At 42.5% G+C, this 25,574-nt stretch overlaps 1 protein-coding gene across 1 annotated transcript; it reads right to left on the bottom strand.

Annotated features, from left to right (window-relative positions):
• Positions 1–1,124: 1,124 nt before the first annotated feature.
• Positions 1,125–25,423, bottom strand: LOC131245284 (uncharacterized exonuclease domain-containing protein At3g15140). The gene is made up of 6 exons (XM_058244624.1): positions 24,935–25,423; positions 21,408–21,610; positions 17,633–17,713; positions 7,382–7,507; positions 1,719–1,842; positions 1,125–1,555 (listed from the first exon to the last, which is right to left on the bottom strand). Exons 1-6 carry the CDS (start codon positions 25,127–25,129, stop codon positions 1,355–1,357), a joined length of 930 nt encoding a protein of 309 aa, XP_058100607.1. The 5' UTR covers positions 25,130–25,423; the 3' UTR covers positions 1,125–1,354.
• Positions 25,424–25,574: the final 151 nt, after the last annotated feature.

Here is a 25,574-nt window from a genome sequence, read left to right as displayed (position 1 = left end):
ATGGATGAACGGTGTGGATATAATAAATACATCATTGTGGGGCCATGTCGACGAGCGTCGGCGCTCGTCTTCGCACCCCAGCCAATCGGCCTCCGGAAGGAATGAATGACGGGGGTATTTTGGTCCCTTGAAAAGTCGGCCGTACACAGGGGAGTATTCTTGGAAGCTTAAAAGGAGGTGGGCTTCAAATGGCTGGTGGGCCATAAATGGGTCGTACCGTAGGAAATTTCTCTTATTGTAATAAAGCCGTTTCAATGTATACTTTTATATATATATAAAAAAAAAAAAAAAAAAAATGAGGAAATTTTGAGCCTCATATAGGCCACAAATGTAAGGGTAGCAAATAAGCAACTTGTCAATACTTTTTAACCATCCATTTAAATGACCAACCTTCGAACAGTTTGGATCATTATGTTAGTGTGATTTTAGTGATATAGCCGATAATTGAATTGTTTTGGAATATCATCAGCATGCCATGCATACGGTGGACATGTGTGTAGCAACACCTTTGTTTGCCCGTGCAACTCTCCAAGGGAGCCCAAATAGGCATATCACCCCATTTGGTTCCAAATCTCTTCTCTAAGAGAGGAACTCATTTACAGACTATTTACTACCAATTCATTTCATTTCTATACATTTACTCACATCCAAAGACACTTAAAAGGCCATTTAGCTCCATTTACTTCCAATTCCTTCCATTGACCTCCATCAACTCCCATCCAATGGACCCCTACAAAATCCTATCTGTTTATTGAGAGGCATGCTTATTCCATGTGGGAGGCGTACACATCTGCATGCACGGGATTTAAGCTTTGAGCATTGCCTTCCTGCATAAAAATCAGGCCATTTCACACCAGCGCATCCAAAAAAATGGCTAGGAAAAAAAACTGTCAATTTACTTTGTCCAATGTGGCCCCACCTGAAGAGTTACATTGTCTGATTTTTATGCAGATCATTTAAGCATTAGTTTACAACCTTGTGGAAAGCTCAGATCTTACACATATGTTTCATATTTTCACATGTGCCAACATGCGGATGCTACACGTGGAATTAGCAAACCTCCTATTTTTATACTGTGGAAGGTGCAACAGTTTGTGGTGTATAAAGCACCATTGGTCGTGATGGCTGGCAATTGATCAGGTACCTGTAGCCATTTACCAAGCCAAAGAACATAAAATGGCACAATTATACTAACATACAAAACATACGACCAGCTATATTGCGGGTTGGGTGCAGTCTCGAAACAGACTTCATTAAGCTGATGATGATCTATTCCAATCAACTGACTGATCAAAATGACAAAACTGGACATCCATAAGCTGGAGAAATCCTCTGTTGTGCATGGCTCACCCAGTCACCGAATCCGATTCTTGAAAAGGAATTCAACGTCGCCAGGAGCTGTCAGATTCCTCCTTGCAGTAATCTGCAGGACAGCACCATCAGCAAGCATGCGCTGCAGGACCCTTGAGATGTTTTTAGCATCGTCTATACCAAGATGATGACTGCCCACCAATGGAATCCCCAGCTCCTTCATCATGGTCATCATCCCTGTTGCCTGATATGCATAACAGGGGAAAAAAATGTGAATAGAGGTCAGAGACTCTGGGACCAACACAAGGTCTTACATCTCAGCCATTCACCTGTTGTTTCAAATCCCATGTGGTCAAGAAACTGAAGTTTCTGAAATCAAGCAATTTTGCTCAAGGAAACATACTGACCCTCCTCTGGTAAAAGTTGAGATAGACGTCTTTCAAATTGATCCACTCCATGAAGTAGGGAGGCATCTTGACCCTTGCGACCCTGCACTGCTGAGGGACCTTGGTCTTCAAATCCCAATTACCACTAACAAAGCACAAAAGAGCATCTTAAATTAGCAAAAAAAAAAAGAAAGGGACATTGATTTTTTTACAGATTTGGAATCAGATAAGATGTAATCAATAATAAGCTGGAAGGAAGACATTCTAGTCATTAGCCCAATGGTTTTACATGGGGTGCTCTGGGTTATTTATCATTTGATCACACCATCAAGGTAAATGCATTAGTGCAAGCAAGCCTGTGAAATGGGCATTGCCCATCTCTGGCAACTTCACCATACAGGTTGCACATGTTGTGGGTGACCAGGACAGTTGACCTGGTAGGCTGCCGCCCCAACCAGCCATCGCCCAAAATCACAGTGGTTTGACAATTCTAAAAATTGTCAAAGTGTAAATGTTTGCCCCTTGAATGCGGGCCACTGCTCAACATTCAATGTGCAGGCAAATGACGCAATGACTCACATGGTCAAGTGGCAGTGACTATTGGGATACATGAATGTGGCCTGTCTATGTGATGGCTGCTGAAGCAACATTTGTGACCACACTAGACATGCTCTAGGCCTAGCTAGCAAACCTTTAACGCAGGGCCATTTTCACACCGGGCTCGAGTGGGGTAGCCTGTGGGATGCGGGGACATGCTTGAGGTGGGTGACCCATGTGATTTGGGGTCAACGGGGGAGGTCTCGTGTTCAAGACTCCTCACCAGGGGAGATTAATGCGCATTTCACACCGGGCTCAAGTGGGGTAGCCTGTGGGATGCAGGGATACACTCGGAGTGGGTGACTCATCTGATTTGGGGCCCACGAGGGGGGTTCGGCCGAGGTCTTAACCCATGAGATGTTAGGCCTGGGCTATGAGATAAAGGGATTAATTCGTCATACTCTAACAGTTCGAGCTTTTAGAGCAAGTGATTAATTGTCCTGCATCAAATTGGTATTAAAGCAGGAAGTCTCGTGTTCAAGATTCCTCACCAGGGGTGATTAATGCAGGGGCATTTTCACACCAGGCTCGAGTGGGGTAGCCCGTTGGGATGCGTGTCTTGCATTAACCTTGTACTACAATTGTTTTCTACAGAGCTTACAATTTTTACCTTCTAATTCTCGTCTTCCATAAAATTTCACCTATATATATATATATATAGTCCCGGTCTCCTACGCACCATGCCACATGGAGCTTAAATACGAGCTCTTATAAGAGCCGTTAGATACCTTCATCGGGTGGGATTCAAAAGCCGTGCGTAGGAGAGAGTCTCCAAGTGGAGATGACTCGCGGCAGTATTTCTGGCATCTCACCGGCTCCTCCTGAAGTGACGTCTCCTGTTTCTGTGGGCCACACCATGATGTATGTTTTGTATCTACACCGTCCATCCATTTGGAGATATCATATTACGGCATGATCCAAAAAATGAATCAGATCCAAAGCTCGAGAGGACCCCACCACAAAAAACAGAGGGAAGAGTGACGGCCACCGTTAAAATGTTCCGAGGGCCACGGCAGTTTGAGTTCTGGCAAATATTTGTGTTTTCCTTTTTTCATGTCTGCTTTAACACATGAACATGTGGGATCTCAAATAAACATCATGGTGGAACTTCAGAAGGTTTCAACAGTGGGCGTTACTCTCATCACTGTTTTCTGTGGTGGGGTCCACCCCAGCCTTGGATTTGCCTCGTTCTTTGGACGATGCTCTAAAATGATCTCTCTAAGACATGGACGGTGTTGATACAACACAAACATCATGGTGGGCCCATAGAAGTTGGTGACGTCACTTCAGTAGGCAGCCTGTCACTATCCAATCCCCCGTCCTCGCGCACGAATCCTTCCCGGACACGGATTGCATGCTACCCCTGCCCGGACGGTAGGGCTCTGTGGGGCCCACTATGATGTAAGTGTTGTATCCACGCTGTTCATCGCTTTTGTTAGATCATTTTAAGGTATGATCCTTAAAATAAAGTAGTTCCACAGCTGCATTATGTCATAAGTTAAGAACACCAAACATATGATCCCATCCTTTGGTCCATACAAATGGGGCCACCTGATTGGATGATCCAAACCGTTGCTCTGGTATGCACTCGTCAATGGACCATTCCCCATAATATCCTAGATTAGAAGATCCTTCCCATCTAATTAACTCACTTTTCTTTTTCTTTTTTCCATGGTGGAAATGAGAGATGACTCCAATCGGCAATGGCATCATGTGTTAAAGCAGACATGCCACATGGCACAGATGAACGTGGACCAATCAACGCCACTCTCTCAACAGCATGTGACACCGATGGCCATGGGACCTACACCCTCTCAACAGCTGGCGGGGGCTTCTCTTTGCTCGTCAACTTCTGTAATAACAAGCGCATCAAGGGACAGAGCCTCTCAACAACAGCCCTTCTTGCCAACAAATTGTATCCATTGATCACATCCATTGACGCTGTATCCGCCAATTCAACGGCTCGCGATGCCAAGTACTGTCGACCAGGGTCCCTTGATCCTACGAAGGTAACAGGAAAGATCGTCACCTGCACCGCTGGATTTTTATTTATTATTTTTTTAACAGAACCTGAGGACCAAAATCATTATTGAATTCCCAACGGCATGTGCAAGAACTGTACAATTCTCCCTTGCTGATTGGTTCCAGCCTCACTCGGGCAACTTCTGTAAATGTCCCATTCCGAGATGTACACAACACATATATACCTTAGCACAAAACAAGCTACAAAAGCCATACATTTCTTTTTCTTTCTCTTCTCTTCACTCCTTTGATTTTCTGGGGCTTAGAAACCAGCCCATCCAGCTAGCTGAGAGGCCTGCTTTGTTTCCACTGTTTTCTGGTTGCCAAATTGCTGAGAGTTACTAACTTGATCGGAAGCCTGGGATTTCTGAGGGCTAGCAGGGATTGCTGTAAAACTATCTTGGTCGAAATCCCAGGTGCTGGTGCTGGAGCTTGAGATTGCCTGTTTGTTCTAGTGTCCGTTTGTCGTGCGGATAGATCTGGGTTGGCTGTTCTTCGAGATGATGGCTACTCTGCTTTTGGCTCATCACTGAAAGCCTTCCATGTGATCATGAACCATTCGAATTAGATGTTGGCACAGGTGGGTGCGATCCTGACCGTGGGCCCACCGTGATGTATGTGATTTATATCCTTCTCACGGTTGCTGAATCCCAGCCGATGAGGGGGATTGTGTTAAAGCAGACATGAAAGAAGGAAAACACAAATATTTAACGGTGATGTATGTGATTTATATCCTTCTCACGGTTGCTGAATCCCAGCCGATGAGGGGGATTTTTAACGGTGGGCGTCACTCTTCCCTCTGCTGGTGATGGATGGACGGTGTAGATACAAAACATACATCATGGTGTGGCCCACAGAAACAGGAGACGTCACTTCAGGAGGAGCCGGTGAGATGCCAAAAATGCTGCCGCGAGTCATCTCCACGGAGACTCTCTCCTGCGCATGGCTTTTGAATCCCAGCCGATGAAGGTATCTAACAGCTCTTATAAGAGCTCGTATTTAAGCTCTATGCGGCATGGTGCGCAGGAGACCGGGACCCTATATATATATATATATATATGAAAAATGATTAACTGCAAAATTGTGGTGCAAACGACCTCTGTGAAACCCACCATGATGTGTTGATGACATCCACTCTAACCACCATCCAATTCCATAAAAACAGGTATGATACCTGGATTAACTTAATTAGCTAGGCATGTTAGGCAACAAGAGGCGAAGACCAACTCCGTCAATAGTCGTTTAACCTAATAGTTCATGACTGTTATTGGCAATCGGCATCATCCCAGCAGCAAGTTTGGCTGTTTGCAACAAATTTGCAGCAGGATTAAATATCATCCAACAACAGGTTGACTCATTGTCGCCAGATAAATAAACGAGAACCCCACCATGATGTGTTGATGACATCCACTCTAACCACCATCCAGTTCCATAAAAACAGATATGATACCTGGATGAACTTAATTAGCTAGGCATGTCAGTCTGTCAAGAGCCGTTTAACCTAATAGTTGGTGACTGTTATATGCAATCAGCATCATCCCAGCAGCAAGCTTGGTTGCTCAACCTCCCCCTACACACCACCACCACCCCACCCCCCCCGCGCGCGCGCACGTGCGCACAGGGAAATATGCATTGGTTCTGAGCAAGTTGGAACTGCCTCCCACTGAGTCAGAACAGGCCCTACATTTTGGTCCCTGGGTGGGTCATATTCTGTCGATATTTAAAATCATGCTCCATAGTGCACCCTATGCAAACTCAATATACAACCATTCAAGTATTTTCTCTTCCCATTTGAACAAATCACATTGAGAGGATGGGGGAACAAAATAATAGCGTGTAAATGTAACAAACTTGGTCTGACCTTTTAATGTAAGTGACTTGGAGGGTATCAATTTTTTTCTGGGAAAATCATAAACATAATTTTCTCTATATATGTAAAGCTAATCTTGTTAGATTTTTTGCTTCTTTTTTTTTTTTGTCCCTTTTTTTTTTTTTTTTTTGAAGTTCATGGGGAACAAAAAATGTAAATTTCCTGGATCCCCTAAAATGGGTCTTGCACAAACAAAACTGAACTTGTAAGAATATCGAAAGTTAATTCAACTCATCAAAGTAGCTGATCCGATTACAACAACCAAAGTAACAGCAGCTTGAACAGATCAGTTATTATACAAATGAGGATCTTTGATGCTCTACCAGAGTGAATAATAGAGAGTTTTGGGACCTTGCTTTTGCCTTTGTGTTAGTTTTCTGTTGCTGGGTATTACCTTCCGCATAATTCTGCTTTGCTAAGTTATGTTCTTTTTACGGCTTTATATTGTTACTTGGAAGGAAATGAACTTGCATGTTGTGGATTGTGTGACCTTTTGGTACAGGGATGTCGCAGCCTTAGACTGGCTGCACCCGCACAGGTGATACCGTCAGGACGTGGCTGATCATAACAGGCTGTTAAATCTTCCTTTTGGTGTTATGTTTGCTGCTCTATACTATGGGCTGTTTGGATTCAGGCAAAGTTGTGTCATGACAAGCTAGCATGCACGTATCAGGACTAATTGTTCATGAACATGCTGTTGTGACTAGTCATTCCATATATTGTTTGTCAAATACCCTGGAATATGGATGGATTTTGGCACATGTGGGGGCTTGATTTGACCGGGGGCACATTGAAATGTGTGCATGTGCACATTGGCGTGTGCACCTTGAAGATTAATGGTGGCACACATGCAAATGTGAGGTGCATGAACTCGGATGGTCACACATGCGGCGCATTTAAAACATGTGATGCATGTGCATGGATGGCACTATTCCTCATGTGCACTGAATATTAGGGACAATTGCTCCTCATTGAACGAATCGAGTTATTGTACAATTGTGACACACATAATGCTAGCACTGAGAAGTTCTGATCTGGCTGCAATAGTTGCAAATAGATCAACCTTGAAAATTATGGAAAAGAAAAGGTTGCAACACATTGCTAACATCATTAAGACATAATACAAGATAGATGTTGATCTGAAGTTTGTGTGCATAGGCCAATTAACTATTTATATAAAGATTTATCAACTAACCAAGTTACGAATGCTGCTCGATGAAGAGATCCTCCCAGTTCTTCTTTCCACAAGCGATGATGAGTTATCCAAATCTCAAACTCCTGAAGCATTTCTTTAAATGGGATAGCTGTATCATGCCACACACTGCAAATCCAAGTTAGATAAGTTGCAATACAAAAATATGGAAATAACAATTGTATAATTTGGATCCTCAATTGTCATCCAGAAAAATACTAGGGTCTATAGTTTCTTCAGGCAATGAAAACTCTTGTTCAGAAAGTGTATGCAATTCAAGAGTTCATCAATAGATAGTACCAGGCAGGCTCCAATGCTTGGCAGCACAACCCATTAAGTATCTATTGCCTCCATCAATGAAAATCAAAGACGAAGTTCAAAAATTAGAAGCATAAGAGGTTGAATTTCAAAATCAGGGGAAGAGCAATGAGTAAATGTAACTAAAATGAGAAACAAAAAGGAAAAAAAGAAAAAAGAAAAAAGAAAAAGTGTAACCTATATCTCCATTAACACCAAATGATTTAAATTGAGAAGATTTGAAATTGTTGCAACAAGAAGCAATTACAAAGCCACACCAAAGTGCAACACAATATTATCCAATTGAATTGTCATGATAAGAAAACAAAAGATCGAGACCTGCACCACAATATTATCTAATTAAAGTGTCATGACACGAAAACAAAAGGATTGAGACGTTAGAAGGAATCCACCAGCCTACAAAAATGTATTCAAGGGCAAACAATGAATATGCATTTACTTATTTTGTGAAATTCTTCACGTTGAAGTAGGTGGAATCATAACTTTTTTTTCTTTTTGTAACTTACAAATGTAAACTAAATGATAGAAGAGTAGAGTTGAACAACATTATTTTTTGCTATACGTGCTGGTGGTACCAGTGCAGGCTTGGAAATGTATGTTGCCAGATTCTACAGAACACATTCCACGGAGAAATGCAACTGCAGTCAATCATATATCCAGTTTTCTTCTCTTCAGGAATCAGTCAGTGCTTTACTCCATTTTCTGTTATCATCACATGTCAGCTACCTGCTTACTCTATTTTCATCTGTTGTCATGAAGCACTAACCTTCTTTTCTTAGTTTTCTTCCACGTCATCAGGATCATCTAAGCCTTATCCCAAGTTCCCAACTAATTGGGTCGACTAGATGAATCATTTTCTGCCATTCCACTCTCTCAAGGACTATAACTTCAGTTAAATCATAGGTCAAGTCTTTTGATGCAGGACAATTAGCCTCTTGCTCTAAAAGCTCGAACTGTTAGAGAGTGGCGAATCAATCCCTTTATCTCATAGCCCAGGCCCCACATCTCATGGGTTAGGACGTCGGCCGAACCCTCCTCGTGGGCCCGCCTCTCACGAGCCAACCTCCTCACATGGGCCGCCCGTCCAGAATGTCCCTACATCCCACAAGCTACCCCACTCGACCCCGGTGTGAAAATACCCCTGCATTAATCACCCTTGATGAAGAGTCTCAAACGCGAGACCTCCCGCTTTGATACCAATTTGATGCAGGACAATTAGCCGCTTGCTCTAAAAGCTCGAAATGTTAGAGAGTGGCGAATCAATCCTTTTATCTCATAGCCCACGCTGCACATCTCATGGGTTAGGACATCGGTCGAACCCTCCTCGTAGGCCCCACTTTACATGGGCCCGCCTCTCACAAGCCACCCACCCTGAGCGTGTCCCTGCATCCCACAAGCTACCCCACTCGAGCCCGGTATGAAAATGCCCCTGCATTATCTTTTCTTATTACCTCCGCCGGGCCTTCCCCTTACCCTTTTAGAGCCTTCCAACTTCTACCCACTCACTCCTAACTGGTGCAGTTCTTACTTTTTTCCTATCCCTTAAAATAGTTACTTCTGTCTGAACATACCAGCCCCTCTTTGAATTCAATAACCGTCTCTTCTCATCCAAACATCCTCCTCCATTACCCTCCCATGCATCCCTCCCAATATCATCATACCCACCTAACCCCCTTTGTGTACTGCTCTCCTCTTGTCCTCATCTCCATAATTTTCAACTTCCAAGACTTTCACCCCTTGTATTTTTTTTTTGACAGATCACAAAATATATTAAAAGAAGGAAGGAATACAAAAGAGGGGGGAGAGAGATCGCCGAGGAAGCAATCTCAATTAAACTCCGAGAAAAAGAAAATCACAATCCTTTAAACCCATTATATGAACAGCCCATTCTATGATTAATCTCTTAGCCTTGCTAGCGATAGCCATTTCCGAGTTTGAGGAGTCCCTGAAACATCTACCGTTTCTCTCTTCCCAGACCGACCACCAGATTGCAACTATTGTCATTCTCCACAAGCGAGTCTTTTTCTTACCCAAACTGACCCCATGCCAAGCTTGAAGAAGTTGAGTCACAGAATTAGGAAAGCACCACAGAATGTTGAATCTCTTGAGGAATTCTGACCAAACTTGAAAGATAAAAGGACAAGTGAGTAGCAGATGATCGATGGATTCTTCATTCTTCATGCAAAAAAGACAAACATTAACTATGGGCATTCCCCTTTTTCTCAAATTGTCCACCGTAAGAATTTTCTTGTTTCCCACCAACCACCCAAAAGAGACGTATTTAGGAGGAACCGGGTATTTCCAGATATGGAAGGACGGGTGAGCATCGAAAGGGGTCTGAACATGATCCAACAAAGCATAAAAGGACTTGACGGTGAACTTACTGGACTTGTCTGCCTTCCAGCATATACTGTCTGAAGAAAAAGTGTCAGGAATGCCCCTGTAAATACGTTCAAGGAGCCCCGCATACTCTTTAACCTCCCAATTGTGGAGGTTTCTCCTACAGACCACATTCCACAAATTTTGTTGGCCGAAATTGAGAAACGGTTAGCAACAACAATATCTGGATAAGGGGCAAGACGGAAAATATTCAGAAAGTCTTCTTTCAAGGGGACTTCACCTACCCAAACATCTTCCCAAAACCAGATGTTGTCTCCTTTCCCAAGAACGAAACTGATATCTTTGGCCACTTCCTTCTTCAAAGATAGGATTCCTTTCCAAATAGTTGAAGCCCTATAAAGGGAGGAATCTTTGGTCCACCAACCACCATTAGACCTACCGTATTTCTCTTTAATAATCTTATTCCAAAGACTGTCGTCTTTCGACCCAAGTCTCCAGATCCACTTCCCTAGAAGAACCTGTTCATTTTCTTGGGATCTTTAATCCCCGCTCCACCTTCTTTGAACTGCTTACAGACTTTATGCCATTGCATAAGATGGAACTTTTTCTTTTCTTCCTTGCCATGCCAAAGGAAGTCCCGTCTTAATCTTTCTAGACTGCCTAAGACTGAAGCTGGGCATCTGAAAAGGGGCATATAATATAGGGGTAAGTTAGAGAGGGTTGCCTTGATAAGGGTGAAACGACCTCCCAAAGAAAGATATTTACATTTCCATCTTGCTAGATAGCTTTTGAATCTATTAATGACCTTATCCCAAAGGGATTTAGGAGGCGACCCCAAGCATAATGGGAGACCGACAAAAGAGTCGGGAGCGAAATTGAAGAGCACCCAAAAGATTCCGCTAAGTTACTAACTTCCTCATCCGTTAAGTTGACCCCAAACATCTTAGATTTTGTCATGTTAACCCTTAGAACCGACACGGCCTCAAAACAATGGATCGTCATACGCAGGTTGTCTACCTTGACTGGATCTGCCTCGCTAAAAATCATGGTATCATCTGCAAATTGAATATGAGATATCGGAGTTGGTAAGCCTTTCACCCTGACGCCGCCTATAACCCCTACCTCCTGCCCTGCTTGATTCATTATGGAGAAAGCCTCCCCCACTAAAAGGAAAAGGAAAGGGGATAAAGGATCACCTTGTCGAATGCCTCTGGAGTTCCTAAAAAAACCTTTTGGAGTCCCATTAAGAAGAATGGAGAAATATGCCGACCCTATGCACTCACCGATCCATCCTCTCCATTTAACTCCAAAGCCCATCTGCCTCATCATGTATTGCAGAAATACCCAGTCAACATGGTCGTAAGCCTTTTCAATATCCAACTTGCAACAGATAGACTTCGATCCATCTTTGAAACTGGAATCCAAGCATCCGTTTGCTATGAGGGCACAATCGATGATTTGTCTCCCCGGAATAAAGGTCGTCTGGTGTCCAGAAATAAGATTCCCTACAACTTCTTCAAGTGAGAAGCCAAAATTTTATACGGGCCCCCTAGAAGACTAATAGGCCTGAAATCTTTGAAGGAATTTGCACCGGGAACTTTTGGGATTAAAGCAATAAAAGAGGCCCCTAACCCTTTAGATAATCTGTCCCTTTCATGAAACTCATTGAAGAACAACATTATGTCTTCTTTTATCACTTCCCAGAAAGTAGAAAAAAAAAGGAGATCGGAAAACCGTTAGGTCTAAAAGCCTTGTCGCTTCCAAGGGAGGCCACAACCAGCCACGTTTCTTCGAAACTGAAAGGAGCTTCTAATAGATTTACATCTTCTTGGGATAAATTGTCCAACTGAAGGTGATCCAGCAGTGGTCTATTCCACCGATCCTCCCTCTGCAGGGAGCTGAAATGCGCAATAGCTGCCTCCGAGATTTCATCTTTATCTTCAATTCGACGACCATTCACAGAGATGTTGGAGATTCTGTTATTTCTGGCGTGCATACTGGCAATACTATGGAAGTATTTTGAGCTTTTGTCGCCATCCTTTAGTCATTTGACACGAGACCTTTGCTTCCAAGCAATTTCATTCTCAAGGACCCTGTTAGACAAAGACTGAATAAGATGGATTCTTTTTTATAGAATCTCAGTCGACATGATGCCATCTTTAGCTTCCACATCTATCGCATGCAACTCAGCCGTTATCGATTCCGTTTCCAAATCCCTTTTGAGGAGCAATTCCTGCTTCCATTGCTTCAGCTTTTCCTTTAGCATTATGAATTTGCTACAAAGCCTATAACCTGCAAAGCCTGCAACATGGAAACCACCTCACCAATCTGCAACCAGCTAAGAAAAACCTTTGATATTAAGCCAGGAGGATTCAAATCTGAAGGGTTTTGGGCCCCAGTTGTATTCATCAGTCGACAACATTACCGGACTGTGATCAGAAGTAGTTCTCGAGAGAGTAGTTTGAGAGACGAAAGGAAATCTTTCCAGCCATTCTGGGGAAACTAAGAATCTATCCAATCTAGAGTAGGAAGGATTAACTCGACAGTTGGTCCCAAGAAATCTGGACCCATGCAGAGGGAGATCAACAAGTTCTTGGTCCTCGATCCGGCTTGAGAAGGATCGCATCTGAGGAGACACTTTTCTACTATGGGATTTTTCATTAGCGCACCTGGTCATGTTGAAATCACCAACAAAACAGCAAGGGCCTGAGAATTTGAGCTTAGAAGCACTCAGTTCCTCCCAGAAAGCAGACCTTCCGGCTTCAAGAGTTAGACCGTAGACAAAAGAAATAAGACATTGCTGATTAGAAGAACTATTAGCCAAAATAACCGAGACTGAGAAGGCCCCAGACCAAGAATTCACCAGCGTCCAAAGGGAGGATTTCCAAGCTATCAAAATGCCTCCAACACTTCCAATAGCATCCAATAACACCCATTTAGCATTTGTGGCCTTCCACAGCGAACCCAAAATTCTGTTATTAAAGATCTGAACTTTTGTTTCCTGGAAACAAATTATATCAGGATTGCGGGCGTCGCAAGAGGCCTTGATCAGTCTTCTCTTCTGCTTCGAACCCACCCCTCTAACATTCGACGAGATGATCTTCATTGGGGAACTATGTTGCCCCGAGAACCTTGAAGGTCTGCGAAGTTGATAAAATCAGACGCTAAACCCGTAGAAGAAGCAAGACGTTGAAGCTCTCTATTGCTGCACGATTTGGATAATCTGTTTTTGGGAGATCTCGTAACATAGAGAGGTCTTCCACGAGCTTCCACACACTGAAATAGGATAATGTAATCCTCCAGACAGTCCCTACAACAGACAGTCCCTAAAAGATAAGCCTACAACCCTTCTGACCTGGCCTATAGCGTCTTTGATCCATTTTTTCTTCTGGATCGTATTGATGAGGTTCGCTCTGCTTTCTTGCTCTAACATCTGTTTTTTCAAAAAAAAACCCTTGCTCTGGAGAATTGCCAATCCGGACCTGAAGAGGCTCCGCCTCTATGATGCGATCGTCTAACTCATCCTGAAAAAGAGTGATGAGAGCTTGATCAGAAAGAGCGTCGATAGAAGCAGAAGGGGAGGGAGGGAGAGAGTCGAGAGAGGCTGGATTCTCTGAATTGTAGGACTGATTGTCAGATTCCACTCTATCTTCACTCTCATGGAAATGGAGACTTAGGTCGGGTGGGCAGGTCCGATTGCTTGAAGCTGTAAGTTTGGAGATGGTAGAGGTCCCCGACTTGAAGGCATTCGAAGGAGGAATCCACGCCATCGCAATATTGTCTAGGGGGTGAAGAGGGTTGACAGCTGTCGCAATAGGAGCCACTGATATTAATCTGCGGTCCAGATGAGGGTCAGGACTAGGAGAGAGGTTTAGGTTAAAGGCCCGATCCGTCGCCACCAGCGGACCCGACCCAAGGACTAAAGTTGGAGGAGATATCGAGGTAGACCCGATAAGAGGACCCGAGGCTTGGATGTCTAAAGCACCATCTGATGTCGAACGGTCTTTGATCACGCCACGCGTCTCCAACCGACCAGGGGGATCAGAGAAATCACCTTTACTCGAGATCGCAGAGATCTCTGGGAGATGTGGCCTAAGCTCGGCTTGCCACTTGGAGGATTCAAGACAATTAGTAGCAAGGGCCACCCATCTGGATGAATCAACGATGATGGACGCACCACACGTCGCGCGACTGGAGGGGCCTTTGGCTAAAGGCGCTGGAGACGGCAAAAACGTACTAACGACAGGGCTAGAGACACGTGTCTTTGTAGACGACGTTCCACGCATCGTAAGCCTTGGCAGGGGACTGACACTACCATCATGACAAGCAGTTGTCATAATGTTACTATTCGGTGTTCCCCGGGAGCACCGAATTCGATCTGCCGCGCGCTCTTCTTCGTCGTCGTCGGGCGTAGAGGAAGAGGCACCCGCTTCCTTCGTCTTCTACAAGTCACCCCATCTAGGGATTTGGTTGTTCATAGTCTCCCTTTGAACCGGTAGGAAGAGTTTCCTGTTGTCCGCAAGAACTTCGATGTGGGAAGGCATGGAGTCTCCTTTGCTTCTTTTGACCCGAACTCTGATGACTGCCATTTCCTCTCCAAATTTAGTTTTAGGATCCAGTTCAATGAATGATCCTACCATGGAAGTTGCGGAGATAAAGAAATCCTCGAACCAAAGTTCGAGTAGGATCGCCCAGATGAGGATCCAGACATTCTCCGACCCGAAATAGGAGAAATCGTACCATCTCAGCACTTTCAGAATCGGACCCTCTGTGTGTAACGCACCTGCCATGACCAGAGCATCTGGGTTGACGCCCAGACCTACCTTGATCCATAGCTCATTGTAACCGATTGGTTTGATGAAGTAGGTAGACGGATGGATGTCGCAGCATTCATCTATCCATTGCCAAACCTGAGGAATCGAGACACCCTCTCTTGTTATCGCCACAACTGTTTTATCCAAATCCGTTTTAGCACGAGCAAAAGGTTCTTGGTTGATCTGCAACACATGATCCGAACCCATGTTTGGTGTCTCAGACGCACTAATACTTCGTTCCTTCCCTGTCCTGGTTCTGTCGAAAGCTTGGCTGCTGGATATTATGAGAGTTAGACGAACCCAGGAGAGCTTCCTTGAATGATCCTCCCTTAATCTGACTGGAGTTATGGTTAGCATTTGTCCTTTTCAAATTCCTTTGAGGCCATAGACTTTCTGATGAGGCCGTTACTTTGTTTTCTTTCAGGGCCAAATCTCGCCCTTTGAACCAGCAGGGTAGCTCCGCCGAATTTTTCTCCATGAAGCATCAGGACCGCCTTTGATAACTCCTCCTCTGAGCCCATTCTGATAAGCACCAAACCTCTGAAATGGCCGTTTTTCCTATCCCTGGGCATAACAACATCCATTACAGCTCCAGCCCGGCCAAACACTCTCGATAGGTTGATGGGTAACCATCCATTAGGGAAACCTTTGACAAATAGAGTTGGGTAACTCTCAACAGCCCTAATTTTCCTACCCGCTTCCTTCCCTTTGCCCTTCCTGCGCTCAACTTCATGCCAAACATCTAGGGAATCCTTGTATTGTTGCAGCTGTTGAATCTCCATTTCGTTGGCTTCTAAGATGGTTTTCCTGGAGACGGCGTGATGCAGGACATGAAATTTAAATATGATGTACGAGATTTCAGGCTTAAGATCACGTTATTTCAGAAACAATTACACAAATTCCATATCCCACATGAAAGTCCCAACCATTCAATTAAGGGGAATCTATGAGGGTACAGACCTACACATGTTAGGGTTGGATCTATCAAAATTATAAACCAAACGATGATTAAAGATAAACGGTAATCATCTACACATGCACAACAATCAGTCCCTAATCCAAGGGATTCACCAATTTCAATTCAAGGAACCCTAGGGTGGAAAAATGGGCAAATAAATTAAGGAGAATGCAATCTAGGGTTAGGGTTTATGAAAAACTGGTATGAAAGGGTAAAATAAGAAGAAAAACTGAACCGGAAGACAGTTCCCGCATGCGGACAGCAATAATGGCCCAGAAGCACGTGTGTGTGATCACGGCCGCACGTGTGTGGGGCCCACTATTCAGAAAAAGGTTACCTTGGCCCTGGTCGGCCAAGGATGGACTCTAAAATCCCCAAATCTCAGCTCGATCCGATGCACGATTTGTGCGTGGTGCTCCGCCGAAGTTTCAGCTCTCCTGCAGGGCCAGATTTTGGAAATGTACTGTAGAGAGAAAAACGGCTGCAACTATTGATGAATTTGCAGATGAAATGCTTGTAGGAAAAGAGAAATATGGATGGAAGAAGGTGAGATATATGGATGGAAGAGGGTAGGGACGGATGGGGACAGATGTAGCTTCGCACCATGGTAGTTAGCCCTTCGAAAAGGGAGGGCTTCGCTCCTACTTGAATTTTTCCACAACTCAGAAACTCAAAGAGTAGAAAAAAATTTGCAGGAATTTATATTAAACTTCAATGAATCAAAAGAACTACAAGGGTGCTTATTTATAAGGAAAACCCTATACCCAAAAACTCGCGCCATGTGCGCGAACTATTACTTGGCGATGAAGTAAACTAAAATAAAAATCAATCAAAGAAATCTAAAGCGTTTATGATGTTCTAAATAATATAAATAAGCAAAACCTAAAGTATGAACTTAATCTGACTAGCGGGCCACAATCATGAGATCCCATGATGGGCCTTTCTTGGCTATCAGGTCCATTCTCTTGAACCAAAACTTCGTCTTCTAACTAGGAGGCCCTCTTTGGACGTCGTCATTGGTCCAGATCGACGGTAGGGCCCTCCTTTTGGCATACATGAGTAGGGGGCTCGGCGTGCTTGCGCGTGCGCGGGATGTTCCCATCACGGCGTCGTCTCCCGATATTCCAGGTAGCTTTGCCGTGAGGTTGTCATCGTCTTCTAGTATGACTTTCACCCCCTGTTGCACAATGGTAATAAATAATAATAACTAGAGATGCTACCATTAGTACCCACCATTAAATACTAAGGGCATGTTTGCATACATGGAATCCAAGGAAAAGAAAGGAGAAAAAATAATTCCCTAATGATGATTTCCATGAGCCCTATGGAAACATGGATTCCAATTCTAGAGTCCTTGTTTGGATAGCTAGTGTAAATGTCAGTATCCTCTCACAACAGTAACCTAGTTTCTTATGCCAAGAATGAAAAATTATGGTAAATTGCAATGATTCCTTTGTGGAATCCATCATTTTCTTGCCTATCGAAACAATTTAAATTGTCACGTCAAAGGAAAACCCTTTTCCTTTTCCATTGTTTGGCATGGAATTCCTGGTATCCAAACATAGACTAGATGAAGAGAAATCTGAAATACAAGTAAGAAGATATAGGTTCTTAAAAATAGTTTCTTGGTGCTTCTGAAACAAGAGTAGGCTAGAATTCCTTGATAGGAGAGGCATGATGGGATTGATCCCTACCTAACAACATCAGATGTGTATGAAAAAAAAAAATGCAATTTCTATCAAAACCTACATTTTCCAAGTAAAACTAGGTGCAAAATCTCAGAGGTTTGAGGAATCCAATAACATACTAGAATTAGGAGCATACCGATCAACACCCAGTTTGCCATACTTTCCTTCGATGTATTCCTTTATTCGTTGCTCGCTCATTTCTCCAGGCCTCACAAACCTGTAGTAGGGAATACACAGTGGAAGAAAGAAGATTGAGCATATGTAGATATATCATTTGCAAAATAACAAGTTCGAGTCATAAGCATATACGATGAGAAAAGTACGGAAATAAATGCCATCGTTGTACTGAATATTACTAAACATGAACAATAACATTAGTCATACTTTGAAATTCAGAATGAAAAATAACACCCAACCATGCCATTCACTTCTATCAGGGTCAGTTTTTTGAACTGTGGATAAATATCATGGGACCTTTTGGAGATTAACGAAGCCGACTGTTAGTACAATGCTATTTTTGAAATCATGGTTTTCTATTCCTCATGAGAGGGTATTAGCCCCCAATGTCATAAGAACTTGGAAAGAGAACATAGAGAAGAAAAGACCACGATGCTCTACTGCCCAAAGACAGTGGTCAACCAAACAAAAGGAAAATAAGCTTCAAGTCACCCAAATGCTGTCAAGCCATGGGACCTCCTTGCCTTTATGATCTCTTCAAAAACCATGGTTCCAGACAGGCTTCCCTCCACCTTAATAGCAACCCAAAAGATACAGCCACCCTTTGACTAATCAGTCCTATAAAGACCTGGAAAAGTCTTCATAAATAAAAGCCAGTTCCATCTACATGAAAAACTCTGCCTCTCCCTGTGGGTTCAAGCCTGTAGCTCAAATAGGTAGCAGCCTGCAATTAACAATGAGGATTTGGGTTCGAAGTGCAGCTTACCCCCCAACCCCACTGCCACTGTGTTGGTGCAATATCCACCCCTCAAAGGTTCTTTCTTTTGTTGCAATTTACTGAAGAAAGAATGTTGTTAGTTCCCCTCTTGTGCTTAGCTGTAGTCTTCACAAATAAAAGTTAAATAGCTCTTTGGAGATATGATATATATGATCATGATCAACTTCCTTTTTTTCTGACAAGTGGACTCTACTGGTTCAATTTTCTGTTAATTTTTGAACTAGGTGCCTGTTTGGCATGCCTCATAGTGTTGTCAGCATAAAAAAATAAGGCTATTTTGATAGATAATTTTGTGTTTGGTGCATTAATATGATATACTCACAGTGGAGTAATCAAAATAGCGCTAATTTTTCTCCCGTGTTAATTGTCTCACTATATTGTCAGCTGGATTCCGAGGAAAAGGAAGGATCCAACTATTTTGATAAGAGGTCTGTTTTACCATGCTTGGCATGGCCACATGGAGGGAGGAAAAGTGCATGAGATCCACACTGTCCATCAGGTGTGTCGCCCCATGTTCACCCTGGAGCCCAAAAATAAGGCCCATCAAAAACCCAGGTGGACCACACCATAGGAAACTGTTGCAAAGTGGAAGCCTACCATTAGGTATGTGATGGGGACATCATGCACACACGGGCACGCACACCACCCCCCTACACACGTACGTACGCAGGAGGGCCCCACCATCGATCTGGCTCGATGACGACGTCCAGGGAAGGCCTTCTAGCTAGAAGACGAAGTTTTGGTTCAAAAGGGTGGGCCCAATAGTCAAGAAAAGCCCATCATGGGATCTCATTATCATGGCCCACTCGTCGAATTGATTTCATATTTTAGGTTTTGCTTATTATTATTATTTAGAACATCGTGAACGCTTTAGATTTCTTTGTTTGGTTTTTATTTTAGTTTACTTCATCGACAAGTAATAGGTTGCGCACATAGTGCGAGTTTTTGGGGTATAAGGTTTTCCCTATAAATAGGTACCCCTTGTAGTTCTTTTCATTCATTCAAGTTTAATAAAAATTCCTACTTTATTTTTTTGCTCTCTTCGTGAGTTGTGGAAGAAGCTTTTGCAGCTATTCATCTCCCTACAGCCAGTTTCCAAAATCTGGACCTGTAGGAGGGCTGAAACTTCAGCGGATCATTACGCCTCGACTTTATGTCAGATCGTCGTCAAACTTGGAGGGATTAGAGGTCTCCCCTGACCGACCAAGGCTTAGGTGTCACTTTGAGGAGGCGGGCTTCCATCACATGTGCGGCCAACCCACCCGCGCACGTGCGTCAGCCCCAGGTCACCATTTGCACGCAGGAGCTTTCTCCGAGTCATGTTTTTCTTTTTTCATTCATATTTTCTAAACCCTAGCCTTAGTTTGCATTAGCCCTAATTTATTTGCCATTTTTTTTTACCCTAGGGTTCCTTGAATTGAAATTGGGGAATCTCTTGGATTAGAGACTGATTCTTATGCATGTGTGGTTGATTTCTATTTCCCTTTGACATTGTTTGACTTATAAATTTTATTGGTCCAGCCCTAGCCTATGTCGGCCTGGACCCGCATGGATTCCCCTTTCATTGAATGTTTAGACTATCATGTGGGATGTGGAATTTGTGTAATTGTTTCTGAATTGGTATGATCTAAGCCTGAATTCTTGCACATCATACTTGAATTTCATGTCTTGCATCAATATGTTAGTGGCTGCTGTGGTTTTTATATGCCATCCAATCCCTTCATTTGATGCACCCTAGCAGCACAAAGGGATGCCCCAAAAATCAGGCCATTCCAAAACTAAGGTGGGTCCCATCATGAGAATTTAGAAGTTTGAAGCAGGATTTTACGCTGTTTCTATGGTTTGGCCCACCTGAATAGTGGATAGGTCTGATCTTTGGGATCATGGCCAAACATGGGATGACAGGTTTGATGAACAGTGTGGATTCTATGCACATAAGTCATTCATCTCACGTCGACAATAGGCACAATAATACACGCCTACACTGTTTCCCATGGTTTCGTTAAAGATGCCGTTTCCAATGGATTTGGGAAGGAGAAAAGGTTGATCGTGGGTTTAAGGAGAATGATGGTTGATAAACATGCAGCAGAATATTTTACATGTGTGATGATTGTAAGACAATCCAAACCATCTAAATCACTGAATCAACTACAGATGGAGTATAACTGAAAAACAATACTCACCTCACACAAACTTGGCAACATTTGAAAGCATCTAGTATTAAATGATTTTATTTTTGACATATGCTTATATGGACAGGTAATATCACTACCAAACATGGTATGTCCATAGCCATCACAAAGGTAATCACCATAAAATAAACCTATTTAGACAATGCAATCCACTCAGCCTATGATGCTCGCCAAATGGCCCCTAGATATGTAAAAGGCTGGGTTCTCAAATGAAGTTTAGAGAAAACTGTGGTTGATAATGGATTTCTTAAAGCATCTTGAATGAGAATTGCAGACCCAAATAGCTTGGACAAGGCACACACAAGTTATAAACTTTAAAGTACACCTTATTACCACACATAGCACTCAAATCAAAGAATCTTGTTGAAGTAATAAATCTTTTTGGAAGGGGGGGTAAACAACTAATAGTAATCAATGTCCGAAAAGTTGATATCATCTAATAAAACATAAGGGAGTGCGTATCAGAAAAGAAAAGAAAAGAAATGTGAAGGGACCTTTCCTTGATTGGTCCACCAAAGGATAGAGCCCATGTTTTAATGGGTTTAACTAGTTGCATTTTTCAATTTAAAATGTATAGCTAACCAGTAAAATAGATTACAACATGAATGTGATGGGCCCACTGCCTAGGTGGACAAAACACGAGTCCTATGAAAGGGATTTGGACGAGGCCGCTTAGCAAAGAAGTAGAATGAAAGATTGCATTTACAATGGACATAATATTGATCATAGCCAATCAGCACAAGGTACTTTGAAGGGAGTTTCACCTGTGGAATGAATCTACGAAATCCATGGTTTTTGCATCAATCATAACAACAGGAAACTCGAGAATCTCAACTTTCCCCTCCAAGTCAAGCACCAAAAAATAATCTACATGCTGAGGGCGCAAATCTTTGAGTTCAGTTGCATTCAGTGGAAGCTCTGCTGAAAGATTGTGATTGAACTTCTCGAGATGCACAGGATCATCCATCTGCGTAAGAAGTGAAACTAAACTGTTACAATTGTCTGTCAGGTGATGAAACTTTGTAGACAATTAAAGAATACTTATAGAAGAAATATATTCCATTTTGCTTAGAAACTCCCAAAACATGATTTAGGACAGATGATGCCTGTCCCATATGATGCATTTATCTGAAGGGGCAGACTACGGTTTACATTTGCCACCTTGCCACCTCTTATTAAACAGTGGCAACCCATTCACCATACAAGTAAGCATGTTTATGCTAATCCAAACCATCCAATTTGTGGGCTCCATGGTGGGGGGAACATAACCCAAAAAACTCATTGATCAAACTATCCTAGTTGCCCAGTTGGTGGCCATTAAACAGATGGTAAAAGAAAATGGTCCACCCTCCAAGTTGAACTGGCAAAATCAGATTGTTAAGGTCATCCAATCAATCTAATTTCAGGCTATGCACATTCACCATACAAGCAAGGTTTTTTGCATCCGTTACGGTATGGCCATAGAGGCCAATACGTATAGGCAATGGTAGTGACCGCTACATGATATGGGGGTGATATGGGCAGTTAGTTTTTTGGGACTGTATCAGCCGTTACGGGGCATAACGACTGTTACCATTGTAATGGTCGAAAAAATGCCACCCTTTTAAAAAAAAAAAAATCCATTTTTCTCTTCTCGTTTCCACTTTTCTCATTCCAAAACTTTCCTTAGATTATTCTATAGCAGATTTTGATAAATCTTACTATTGTTTTTAGGATTAAAACTGTAGATTGAAGTGATTTGGGCAAATAGAAACTCTGAAAGCCATTTAAAAAATAAAATAAAATCAAAGAGGTTGTATTTATGCATTATTTTCCGATTTCTAGTTCCAATGCTTGATTGTAATGTATAAATATTGGAAACACATAACCATGTTCATAAATTCACCAGACAACCAGATACAACACTCTTAAAAAAGAGTGGACCATTACGCTACTATAAACATGTTCGAAACAAAATTAAAAAATAAAAAACGAATACATATTTGGAATATTTAAATTATTCTAGATTTCATTAATATTTTTTCAGAATTTTTCGAGCAAAAAAAAAAAAAAAACAAAACAAAACAAAACCGTTACCATTACGGTCACCGTTACTAATACAGAATACCTTGCATACAAGCGAGTATGTGTATGCTAATCCAAACCATCCAATTTGTGGGCTCCATAGTGGGGGGAACATAACCTGAAAAATGTATTGATCAAACTATCCTAGCTGTGCACTTGGTGGCCATTAAATAGACAGTCAAAGAAAATGGTCCACCCTCCAAGTTGAACTGGTAAAATCAGATTGTTAACATCATCCAATCAATCTAATTCCAGGCTATGCACATCCACAAGGGGACCACAATTTGGACAGAGATAGTGTAGTGACCCGTATGAGGAGAGATTGAAGAGCGGCTCTGTGGTGTGCCGACGTAGCACAGACGTGCAAGATCCTAGTGCGTCTTCAAGTGGTTCCTAATGCAAACCCCAAAAAGGGATGCAAGCAGATCAAAGAAAGAAGAAAGAGATTGTGAGAAGGAACCCAACAATCCTCCAGCCGGATATGAAAGACCGCAAAAAACCCCTTCTCGAAATCTTCTACCGAATAAAAGGAAAGAAAGAAACATGAAAACTGTTATTATTATTATTACTATTACCATTCCATAATTATAATAATAGTGCATTACCTTCACAACATAGCTTTATAGGCTTAAAACCAAAAAGAGAAAACTTATTAATAGAAAATGTCCAAACTACCCTTAAATCCTGTTACTAGTTACTACCATACCAGCCTTATGTAAATGAGTCATATATCACCCAAACAACCCTAGAATTGCAGGATCTAGGGCTCGTTTGGAAGATGAATAGGCTATCAAAGGGACCAACTTGGTGTCATTCGGACATTGTTTGGTGCCCCAAAAGTGGCATGCCAAAAAAGTGACAAAAATACAAATGAGTATTTATTAACTAAATCATGACTCAGTCTAACACTATAGACTAATTTCATAAACAAAACATATGAAATTCATGACCATATGATTGATCCCATAGGCCCCACAATTTAACTTGACCGTTGATCTCATCCAATTGATCATTAAATCATTGATTTAGTTCATATCATCAATCAAGACAGTTTCAATGTGTGGATTCTTCGAATCTTGATCAACCCATTTGTGTGGCCATTTAGTTGCATCAGTTCCACTGTGAACATAACCTGACAAAAGAAAACAGTCCACCCTCCAAGTTGAACTGGCCAAAACAGATTGTTAAGATCATCCAATCAATCTAATTCTAGGCTATCCACATCCACACAGGAACCATGATTTGGATAGAGATATGTAGTGACTTGTATGGGGAGAGACTGAAGGGCAGCTTTGTGCTGTGCCAACATGGCACAGATGTGCAAGATCCTGGCCAGTCTTCAAGTGGGTTCCACTGTGAACATAGCCTGGCCAACGAAACAGGCAGGTATGCATATCAGGTGGACCACATGTGTATGTTGAATAGGGAGTTGACCATCGTTTTACTGTAGTTGCAGAGCATGAATTGAAACAACAGTAGATTTGAGTGTGGGAGCAAGGAACCATCTGTTTCAAAATGCTAACAACTGTAAACAACTACGAAACAGGCGTGGGAGTCCAAATTGCGATTCAAAGCAGGGGTGGCATCTGATTAGAAGGATTACGCAAGTAGCCTTTTGCTAATGCCCGTTGCCCACCTTTCTTACACACATGTAGGCCACCTGATGAACGGACCAGCCTTATTTTTTGAGTCAGAGGCATGTTCATGGAGTACCCACCTGATGAGTGGCACAGAAACGCACACATGTTTGCCGTGTTGGCACTTGGCATTTGTTCCGTGAATCACATCTTCAACCTCTTTATACGAATCACGATGGCACAACTCTATAATAAATGAAAATTTGAGGGAATACTAGAAACTTTCCAACAAGCAGCTGATATGCGGCGGCAACATGGCAATAATCAGTAGTTTTCACAACAATACTTCCAATGCATTAAGTTATCATCCATCTGGGTACACATGTAGCCAATGTGCCACATGTGTGGGACATCTGGGCCGTCCAAAAAGCAGGCGCGTCCACGAAGATAGCCTGACACATATAAACCAGGCGGATACAGTCATCAGGTGGGTCGCTTGGTCGAATAAGACCGCCGGCTGTATGGTGTGGTCCGCCTGGCGAGTGGAGCAGGACTTATTTCCATCCCTGGTAATGTTAATGGCGGGGACGGCAGCGAGTCCGGCGAAAAGAGCATGAAAAGGAGCAAACGTAGCAGCAGCAGCAGCATACCTTTGTGCACTTCCCTTGGGTGTGATACAAGCACAAGGGCTTCCAGTGACGGGCTTTGGGAGAAGTAGAAGAATCTGGGGTTGAGAATGAGATGGAAGCAGAGACTTTGAGAAGCTTCTTTCGAGGAAGTGAATGAGAGAATGGAGTTCTTGATAGAGAGCTGTAGAACGACAGAGAAACCCTAGCCAACGCCATTTTTTCTGTGCTGTCGGAGAAGCAAGCAGAGAAGATGTGTGCCCGTAGGATGAGGATTACTAAGTGCAGCGGGCGGGATGATGAGGCTGTGACAGCGATGAAACGGCAACGGGATCGGGATCGGTACGTTCGGGAGCTTGTAAAGTTGGAATTTTCATTCGTGCTTTTCAGTCTGTATTTGGAAATTGGAATCCACTACATTTCATAATTTGCATTTGACAGCTTGTGATTAAAATTCTTTAATAGATTCTCAAGAATATAAATTTTATTAAGTAAATTAATTTTAATATCTCAAATTAATACACTGACCTGAATTTGACGGAATGATTGTAACAAACTCAACGAAATATATACCTTAGTTTAAAATAATTTAAAAAATCATAAATTTCAAACTTTAGGAGAGGCACACTCAATTAATTTTACAAAGTTGAATCAATATCACAAA

Source organism: Magnolia sinica, chromosome 5 (genome assembly GCF_029962835.1).
Source record: "Magnolia sinica isolate HGM2019 chromosome 5, MsV1, whole genome shotgun sequence".
Taxonomy (NCBI): Eukaryota; Viridiplantae; Streptophyta; class Magnoliopsida; order Magnoliales; family Magnoliaceae; genus Magnolia; species Magnolia sinica.
This window is presented reverse-complemented; position numbering and strand designations above follow the sequence as displayed.

Bases quoted from the DNA above. Each gene is read 5' to 3' on its own strand.
- LOC131245284 (XM_058244624.1), bottom strand. From the start codon at position 25,129: ATGGCGTTGGCTAGGGTTTCTCTGTCGTTCTACAGCTCTCTATCAAGA. The intron at 17,714-21,407 runs GTGAAACTCCCT...TCCCTACTACAG, and splicing joins TTCGTAGATTCATTCCACAG to GTTTGTGAGGCCTGGAGAAA. The intron at 1,843-7,381 runs GTTAGTTGATAA...GTGCTTTGTTAG, and splicing joins CGAGCAGCATTCGTAACTTG to TGGTAATTGGGATTTGAAGA.